A 9,967-nucleotide genomic window follows, 5' to 3' on the forward strand; every position below is an offset into this window, starting at 1 on the left:
TTATTATATTATCATATATCATGTATATTGATCTACACTACAAGTGTTCATTCAATTCAATTCAATTCAGTGCACTTCTTTTTCACAAGGGTTGTTTATTGGTATATAATTTTTAAATACAGAAGTATCTACCATCTTCTATATTTGCTAGACCAGTTGGTTCAGCAAACCATAGTCTGTATCTCAAATATGCAAAGTCATAACTTGTTTAATTTTTATTTACAGATTCTCTCTGTCATGAAATATAAACCTTTACAGAAAAAAGGACTATGCTCACTGAATTAAAATAATAACAGCTTTGCAAAGGCTTCCCTGAGTGTTGACAGTAGACTGTCACAGGATTTCATTTTATGGCCTGTTTGTTCAGGCAGATTGCACTGCGCTAGTTATGAGCTCTATTTCCTTTTCAAAGAAATACAATAATAATAGTTATATTCAGAATGTCTTTGTCAACAAAAGAAAATCAATTGCAATGAAATTTGTGACCCAAAAGTACCAGAGGGGGCCCGCTGTGGTTGTTGCTTACAATGAAAAATCTGCAGGGAGGATATTTTGTTTTAGCATCATCATCAGGTCATTTCATGCATGGTGTTGCAGAAAGTATTTTTCTTAGAAACATGCAAATCAGCCTAACCAGCCCCCCATGATTTATTGCCTTCTTTTAACAGCAGGATTTATGACCTTGAATTAGGTTTTTAACCAGACAACAGGTGTGTAATAGCATGCTAAACAAGCTGGATAAACAAAGCCTTACTGTGTGTTTTTCTTCTCCAAACTACAGGTGTCTCATGACTTTGCCATCAATTTCAACCCAGAGGATGATGAATGTGAAGGTAAGAGCGACAAGCACTTTGTATGTTAGTAAGTGAGGGAACATCTCGTGGGAACTGAACAGAGACACTCAGTGATGTTTTTGAAGATTCCGTCACAGTTCTAGGAAAAGTTCACTCACACATAAAAATTCTGTTATCATTTACTTTTACCCTCACTGACGTTTCAAAATTTATTTGACTTTCTTTCTTCTGTGGAACACAAAGAAAGAAATGTTGAGGAACGGCCACTCTTTTTAAAAAAAGCACTATAGTGATCCCATATGACTTGTGCGCTACTTTCTCCTGAAGCATCTTCGTGTGAGGAACAGATCCAAATATATCTACTGTCACCATCCATTCGAATATTACATGCCTTTAAGGCTAAGTCAGGTTTGATATCAATGTTATAGAGAGATCAATGATGCCAGTGTGACGTGACCAATCACTGACAAACATGTGCCACCAGATCAATCATGGGACAATAAATGTCAAAAGGCATAAGCAGTGATGGGAATAACGGCGTTACTTTTTTCAGTAACCAGTAATCAAACAAATTACTGCTTCCCCCGTTACAATGCCATTACTGTTACTGACAATAAAATAAAATACTATCATTGAGCACACTGGTTTTCATCAGAGTAGTCTTGCTCTCGGCATTCTTCTTCTGAGGTAAATTCTGGCTTATTCCTCTCAGTGCGTCTTCTTCCAGAAATGAAAAGAAGTAGATGTACTTGATGAATGTTCACATTTTGTTTACGGGGGTTAACTACATGTCCACGCGTCTCACGTGGATGTTTAACCCTCTGGGGTCTGAGGGTGTTTTGGGGCCCTGAAGAAGTTTTGACATGCCCTGACATTTGTGCTTTTTTTCAGTATCTTAAAACATTTTAATGGTTTAAGTCAGATTACATTGTAATCAGCACATATTGGGCTTCAATAATATGCAAGCAACATTAATGTGCATGTTTGTGTTTTTGAGAAAACTATGTTTATGCGTGGTTATTGAAAATCTAAAGTTTTGAAGTCACTGAAATAAGGCAATGAAGCACATACAGAACATTTGTCATCAAGACTGTTGAGAATTGGATATGGTAGGCTAGAATTTTTTCAACCAAATGATGTGAAAATCATCTTGTTCACTCGTTCAGAGAAAACAATATATTGATGTAAATTTTCTAAAACATGTTTTGTGATCGAAAAGCATTATTCATAGGTGTGGCAATGACCCATGAATATTTAACAATTCACACCTGAGAGACAAAAGAGCCCTCCCTAATGGCCCCATCAATGACTGATTTGACTACAGCAGGTAAGAGACAATGTAAGAAGATTCAGAGAATGTAGTTTTAGATTATTTGTATTTTATTTACAACACTGTATAACCAAAACATACATAATGAAGGTCAAAGACACATTATTGAGCTCCCTCATCTAACCACACAGATGTGCACAGACTTTGTGGCATTTCTGAAAACTTTTTCTGAATTCTGTTCAACAAATGAAACAAGTAAATCTTACCTGATATTTAAGTGCATGCACTTAAAAAATACAAAAAATAGTCAAAAACTTGTTTTACACTAGAATATCAGTGTAGTTGAACATCTGAAGTTTGTAGCGCTCTCAGAGGAAAACAATTTGAAGGGACTCAAGGGAAAGAGGGCAGGATTCATCTGTTGAGCAGGTTTCAGATCACTAAAAAAACAACAAAAACAAACATATGTGAGCCTATTCATATCAGGATCATCTGTCAGTATACAGTCATAGGCTCTAGCATTTGTACTAATGTAAAAAAGGACATGTAATATCTGAGAAACTAATAATTATCGTTTAGCACTATATTACTAATAAACACGATGTAAACATATATTCAATGTAAGCACTCATATTACTTTTACACCCTACTGTTATACAATAAATAAAATAAATAAATAAATAAATACATTTGATTCTAAAGTCATAAACATATCGTCATAAATGCATCTTACAGTCATAAACGCATCGTTTGAAAAGTGGGCGTGATTACAAATAAGTTTAGATGGGAAAAACTGGAGCTTGCATTGGTATCATGCGAACTATGTATCAGAGAATATTTGTTTTTAACATAATTTAAAAGTAGAAATTTCAAGTATATTTTTCTTGTCTGTAAAGTAGGTATTCGCTGAGATTCAGTTTCATTTATGTGTCTGTAAAGATTGATGATGGAGACGGCAGAGAGCGAACCCTGTTTATTTTCTTTATTTTACAGAAGTACATTGTTTTGTTGTTATTATGACTATACACAAATAAATGTAGATACTTTGCAGTTTCAAATGGATACCTAATTCTAATCAGTGGGATGTTTTTCATGTCTGTGGGTTGAAGCGACCCCAATAACGTGATAGTTAGCCCTTGGAAGATGTCTCACATTGTCGCTGAAGCAACCCAGAAGCGGCTGTCCATGCTACATCACTAAAGTTAGGTGAATCCCGCAGCTCGTCCACATTTCGAATTTCTGTAGGCGGGATTTACATTGTGACATCATAGCATCCGGAGAACAAATGCTGTAGTCCAAAGGAGCTGTTCGTTGTAGTTCTTGAAAATAGATTTTTTGAAAACAAAATATCTCCCTTTGGAGTGGACTTTGAGATTTGTAACTTTATGTAACTTAAGAGACGTTGTTGCTACACTGTAAAAAGTTTTCACCAGTTTTAACTTAAAGACTTCAGCAGGTGCCTTGAAATTTTAAGTTAAATCAGCTTAAAACTACAAGTTATTTTAACTTATTACACTAAAAAAGAGTTAATTTAACTTGTGAGTTAAAATGACTTAAGCTGATTTAACTTAAAATTATAAGGCAGCTGCTAAACTTAAGTTTTTAAGTTGAAACTGGTGAAAGCTTTTTACATTGTTGAAAGTGGAAATATGCTAATACGGGACAGTCTGTCAGCAGACATGGCGGGGCCTGAGCAATATGACGTCATACTGCTTAGAAAATCAAAACGGCTTGATGATTGAGAATATTTAGGTTTTTTAGGGATTAAAAAAAGAGAAGTGAATGGATTTTTTTTATCATTGTAGGGTGGTTGTGTCCACACATTTATTTGCAAACACCATGTTAAAGGAGAACTCCGGTGTGATTTTGACCTAAAGTGTATTGAATCATGATACCGAGTGTGAACGTACCTTGCATATCTCATCTCGTCCACTGCAGTCCGAAATCTGGGGTCAGTTAGCCGATGCTCACAACAGGTTGTCAATGAGAGTCAATAGGGCATCGAAGTAGCCATGTAAAGAAATCACTGTTTTACGCCATTTACGAGGCACAAAGTAGCTCCACACTTCATTGGTAGACTTCCAAGGGCCCTGACATTTAAAACGAGACATTAAGAACTCAGAAAAAGCACTGGTAGTTTATTTACAAGAAGATTTATATAGACATTCCCCTTAGTAAAATCTCCGGTCGCCGCCATCTTGAATTTAGTCACGATAAGTCGAGTGACGAGCAGGAAGGAACTTATCAGGTTATCAACTTATCAGGTTGTAGTTTCCTTCCTGCTCGACACTCGACTTATCGTGACTAAATTCAAGATGGCGGCGACCGGAATTTGTCTTCCAGGTACTGTCTGTATAAATCTACTCGTAAATAAACTACCGGTGCTTTTTCTGAGTTCTCAATGTCTCGTTTTAAATGTCAGGGCCCTTGGAAGTCTACCAATGAAGTGTGGAGCTACTTTGTGCCTCGTAAATGGCGTAAAACAGTGATTTATTTACATGGCTACTTCGATGCCCTATTCACTCTCATTGAAAACCTGTTGTGAGCATCAGCTAACTAACCCCAGATTTCGGACAGCAGTGGGCAAGACGAGATGAGATATGCAAGGTACGTTCACACTCGGTATCATGATTCAATACACTTTAGGTCAAAATTACACCGGAGTTCTCCTTTAAAGTGAATTTTGCATCCAATGTCCCCTTTAAACTCCTAACTGTGTTTGGAAGCTAGTCCAAGCTACTCATTTGCTGCTCTGGTACAAGATAATAGACTATCTTGGACTAGCAACAAACCAGTTGGTTATACCAGCTCAAGGTGGTTAAGATGGTTTATGGAACATGGAAGTTGTTTGACCAGCTGGTGACTAGCTGCCTTGTTCCAAAACACAAACACATTGGTTTAAACTGGATTTATCAGTGTTATGAATATTTACAAAATTTTAGACTATTTCCCACACATATCGTATTGTTTCTGAAGATTTATATTGCTCATCTATTGGAGCTCAACAACTCAGAATCAAGTTATTTCTATAGTATGAAAAAGAGTGAACAAAACATTTTTCAACATTTCTGCTTTTGTGTTTCACAGAAAAGTTGGCAATGGTTCTACTTGAAGCCTTTTTATATAATGCATGATAAACATTTTTAATGCATTATTTATGTAATGCACCTTATAATTAACAGTGTCTATTTACACTAAAGCCCGGCTCACACTGTACGATTTTGGCCACGATTTGGCCATCTGAGACAAATTTTGAAAATCCTAAAAGATTCCTATAATACTAGGCTAAAATCTGTAGTCTTTGATCGTTAGTTTGACATTTTCACCAACAGATGATTAATGGTAGTTGCGATCAAATTTGACCTCAGATGAAATTCTGGCAGTGTCAGAAAATTTGGCGCACAGTACTGCAGTGTTCTATCTGCCATAATCTCTGGTGCTCCCGTCCTCCGTTCATGCAATTCATATGATTTGTTGCCTTTGCTATGATAAACACCAGTTGCGCCGCAGTTTTTATCTGAGTGTGTAGTGCTGCTTAAACTGTTCTTCTTAAAAAACGCTAGTATTCCGCTGTTCTTATACTTTTCATTATAACATTTCAGCCCTGTGTACAATGCAGCTCGCAGTCACTGAATGTTGATAATGTAAAACTATAGACAAGTAGACAAAAGACGACTGTCATACATCAGCTCCAGTGGCAGAGATGGCAAAGCGAGTACTGTAGTCTTTTTGATGTGATACCCGAGTTCGAATCCACTTTTTGCCTAATATTTTTCTTCTTTTTCAAATCTCATATTACATCGGAAAGGCATTTATTTTCAATAAAAGTAAAGTATCGGGTAGGGTTAGGGTAGGTGTAGGGAGGGCTTTATTGTCCCAATAAGGTGGGATCCATTTAATACTTTGAATTAAAATTATAATTTACACTCAATACGCTATTATTGCATACTGTTTTATAATATACTGCAATACTGACGTCCAGATAATTGCAACTATTTGCAATAAGTAGTATAAATAGCAGAAAATCCTGCTATTTTAAAACAGTGTAAAAAAATTCTTTAACTATTTGCACTTAGTATAAATAGCGTCTAATTGCTGTTTACACTTAGTCCAAATAACCACTGGCTTTTCACACTTAGTGCAAATAGCCACTTCTTGTAATTAATTATATGATTATGAATATTTGTACTTGTACCACAGTTATAATATATTATATTACTTATCTATTTATTGTTACACCTATAAAAAGTATAATGCGTAATGCGCATGACAAACAACTAATTTCAGATGTAACAGGAAATCTCCAAATAGTGTTATGCATTTAACTTTGGTTACAGTTATTTATCAAAAGATACAATGCATTGCAACATAAATTATAAATACGATTATAATGCATTATACATAAAGGTTTCAATTAAAGTCATATGGTTTTGGAACAGCATGAGGGTGAGTAAATAATGACCGAATTTTAATTTCTGGGTGAACAGTTCCCTTAACACTCAAAGAGAATGTGTGAAGACTGTGGAAAATCTTGGGCTTGCTTCAGTCCCTTCACGTTTCTGCAGAAGATGGAGGGTTCCAAGTCAGTCTCTTGATCCCAAAATCTGTTGCTTTTGCTGCCAATACTTCAGCGCTGCTCTCAGAAGCCCGTCGAGACAGAGAGAGAAATACAAATAAGCCTCCAGAACAGAAGTGATAGCCGTGTCCCCTCTCTCTCTGATCAGAGATCCAGGGGGTCGTGGAAGCCTACCAAAACTGCCTTCCCAAGATCCAGCTCTACGGTCCCACTAATGTGGCTCCCATCATCAACAGAATAGCGAAGCAGGCGGCTGGGAAAGAACCCATCAAAGATGCTTCTGTGAGTATCTTTAAAGTTTCTGTTTATGGCACAGCACTGAAGGGGCAGTTCATTAAACATAAACACAAAGGAATTATGCAATCAGGTAATGGCGGAAATATGGCCACAAAAGCATTGCTGTTGGCGATTTACATGGGAAAATTCCTCAGGGGATTCTATGTTGTGGAAGATACAGCTGTCTATTATGATCTGGCATACTTTACTGAGACTGAACAACTAGTGAATGCAGGACACTATAGTTAATTTATGTACGTGAGGATAGCAAAATGAAGTAAATTGTGACATTTATACCCAAAAATTCTTCATACAGTGGAGTACCAGTAAAACTGATAAAAATTTGGGACTAAAAGTTATTCAGACACTTTGACCTGACTATGTTTTGCTTAAGTGTTTTTTCTTTAATTGTTAATGCAACCTTTTTACACCCCAGACTGAACAAAATTAAGCATTGCTTGGTAATTGGTCAACAAAGTATTGATAGTTTAGTGTAAATATTGTCATACTAACAGTTGTCTAAATTTTTGGTTGATTGTAATCCGTTACATACCTTTCTATCACAGTTATCTGACATTATTAAGATGAATTTGTTCTGACACAGTTTAACTCTTGAGTTCTTGTCATATTTTATTACCATTTTCTAAACTATTGCGAATGAATTGTGATAATGAGAAAAATGTTGAAGGTGTCTAAATAAATTTTGGTTTGACTGTACTTTAAAATGTAGAAAATTCATTTAACCTAAGCATAACTACAAGTACTACCTTATTTACTATCAATAAGCAAGCATTTTCCTGTTTCCTTCTCACCTGTTTCTCCTCCTACTCTCATGACCATTAAAGGTGAAAAAAAAAAAAAAACACAAAAAAAGAGAAAATCTTGTCATGTTATTAGGCAGTAGATAGTTTAGGGCTGCCACTAACGACTATTTTTATATCAATTAATCTATCGACTAATTTATCGATGAATCTAAGCGACTAATTCCCCACATAAAATCAACAGTTTTACTTAAGAACATTTATTTATTTATAATAAAATAAATTAATTGGAAATGCTTTTGATTATTAAAATTTAACGGAACCATTTAAATGAAATGCAGAAAAGAAAATAAATCTGTAAAACCTTTTTGATTTTTGATCAAAAAAAAAAAAAAAGATAAAAAAATTAATAATGCATTTTATGGATTCTTATCTGTGAAATGCGCCACTTCCGGTATTTTGCCGGTTAGTTGACGCAGGCAAAATGAAATCGAGGATTTTAAAAAATTTAATAGTCAAAAAGAATCGACGCATCACAATAGCCCTAAGGTAGTAAAATGATCAAGAGTAAATATAAATATAAACTGTATATTCAAACTAAATTATAACCATATTTTAGATTGAACTAAACCAAACTCCTTCTGCTTGTTGGATTATCAGTCCAACAAGAATATTCAGTAGAATTCATTATTTGTATCTTTCTGAATAAAGTATTCGGCTTTAGTAATATTGCAGTGTTAATTGCATCATGCAAAGAGCAGTGATAGTTTCTGTCCTTTCTAAATTCGCATTGAAAAGACACGTGTTTGTCCTTTCAATGAAAGGAATTAATTTCAAAGAAATAAATTCATTTGATCTGATTTAATGTAAAAATGCATGGTGAATTGAATTTAGTGTCTGGACTGCAGGTGAAATGTGAGTCAAAAATTGATTTCGCACTGACATGCTGCTCTTTAAGATGGTTTAATGATTTTGCCCCTGACTATTCTTTTGTGTTTTAATCTTATGCCCTTGGTTTGTTCACATAACCTTTGAAATTTAGGTCTAAATAAAACCGCTTAAAGCTGATTATCTGGAGGGCTGTTTTGCTAATTAAAGCAGCTACAATCAATTTGGAGTTCTATCAAGTCCTTTTACATGTCGTTTAATGGTCTCGGGTCAAATATTTGCCCTCCAGCGTAGCAATTATCTATGCATTGCTCTGTTTCATTGCTGTCTTCTACACACTATGTCCTTGTGATGATCTTCATTTATTATTTAATCTTACATCACCCCCTCCCCAAAAGTGATCGTTTTTCAGTAAATGAGCTCGGTGAGATCAATGTTCAGAAACCAGGTCATTCATTCAAACTGTAGATATTGCATGTTTAATGTTGGCAGGACCTCTGGGATGTTCAGGCCAGTAAATATAGCTAATTTTAGCCCACTGACCGCCTGTTTTAGAAGGGTATCCAATATTCTGTTCTTATCGAGGCATTTAAAGGAACAGCTCACCTATAAATAAAATTTCCATTTTAATACACTTTAATACTGCCCTTTTCCTTGAAATTAAGTTTTTAGAGGATGAAGCTCCAGACTTGTTTAGAACATTGTATGATAAAGAAATCAAACAATATACCTAATAATAATAACCCTTTTCTCTGCCAGCTATATCATATCCTGCTGATCCTCACAGACGGGGTGGTAACAGATATGGCCGATACACGAGAGGCCATTGTTCGGGCCTCCTACCAGCCCATGTCTATCATCATAGTGGGAGTGGGAAACGCCGACTTCACAGACATGCAAATCCTTGATGGGGATGATGGAGTCCTGCGCTCACCCAAAGGGGAACCTGTTTTGAGGGACATTGTCCAGTTTGTGCCCTTCAGAGACTTTAAAACGGTCAGTTTTTCTCAGTTCTTAGTCACTGGGAATTTGCAAATGCAAGTACATGTTTTATTGTAGATCGGTCTCACTTTATATTTGGTGGCGATAACTACTATGTACTTACATGTAAATTAATACAATAGACTTATTGTGCACATAAATGTTTTTACATTGTACTTATATTTTAAAAAAATGCCTGCATGTAATTACATCTGTAATTATTCTCTAATAACATTTCTAATTACACTGACTCTTCCCTTACACCTTAACCCACCCTTAAACCTACCATATAACTAAACCTGTCCCTAACTTTACCCGTATCCCAACTCAATAGCAGCAAAAGTGTTTTCAAAACAATATGAACTTAATCAGTATATTGTACTTATTTTTTGATATAAGTACATAGTAGTTAAGGCCACCT

At 35.5% G+C, this 9,967-nt stretch overlaps 1 protein-coding gene across 1 annotated transcript; it reads left to right on the forward strand.

Annotated features, from left to right (window-relative positions):
• Positions 1 to 781: 781 nt before the first annotated feature.
• Positions 782 to 9,561, forward strand: LOC141317330 (copine-7-like; the record flags this gene model as incomplete). The annotated part of the gene is made up of 3 exons (XM_073833070.1): positions 782 to 833; positions 6,789 to 6,922; positions 9,325 to 9,561. Coding segments are annotated over 3 exons (423 nt in total), but the record flags the coding sequence as incomplete, so codon positions are not given.
• Positions 9,562 to 9,967: the final 406 nt, after the last annotated feature.

Source organism: Garra rufa, unplaced genomic scaffold (genome assembly GCF_049309525.1).
Source record: "Garra rufa unplaced genomic scaffold, GarRuf1.0 hap1_unplaced_749, whole genome shotgun sequence".
In the NCBI taxonomy this organism is placed as follows: Eukaryota; Metazoa; Chordata; class Actinopteri; order Cypriniformes; family Cyprinidae; genus Garra; species Garra rufa.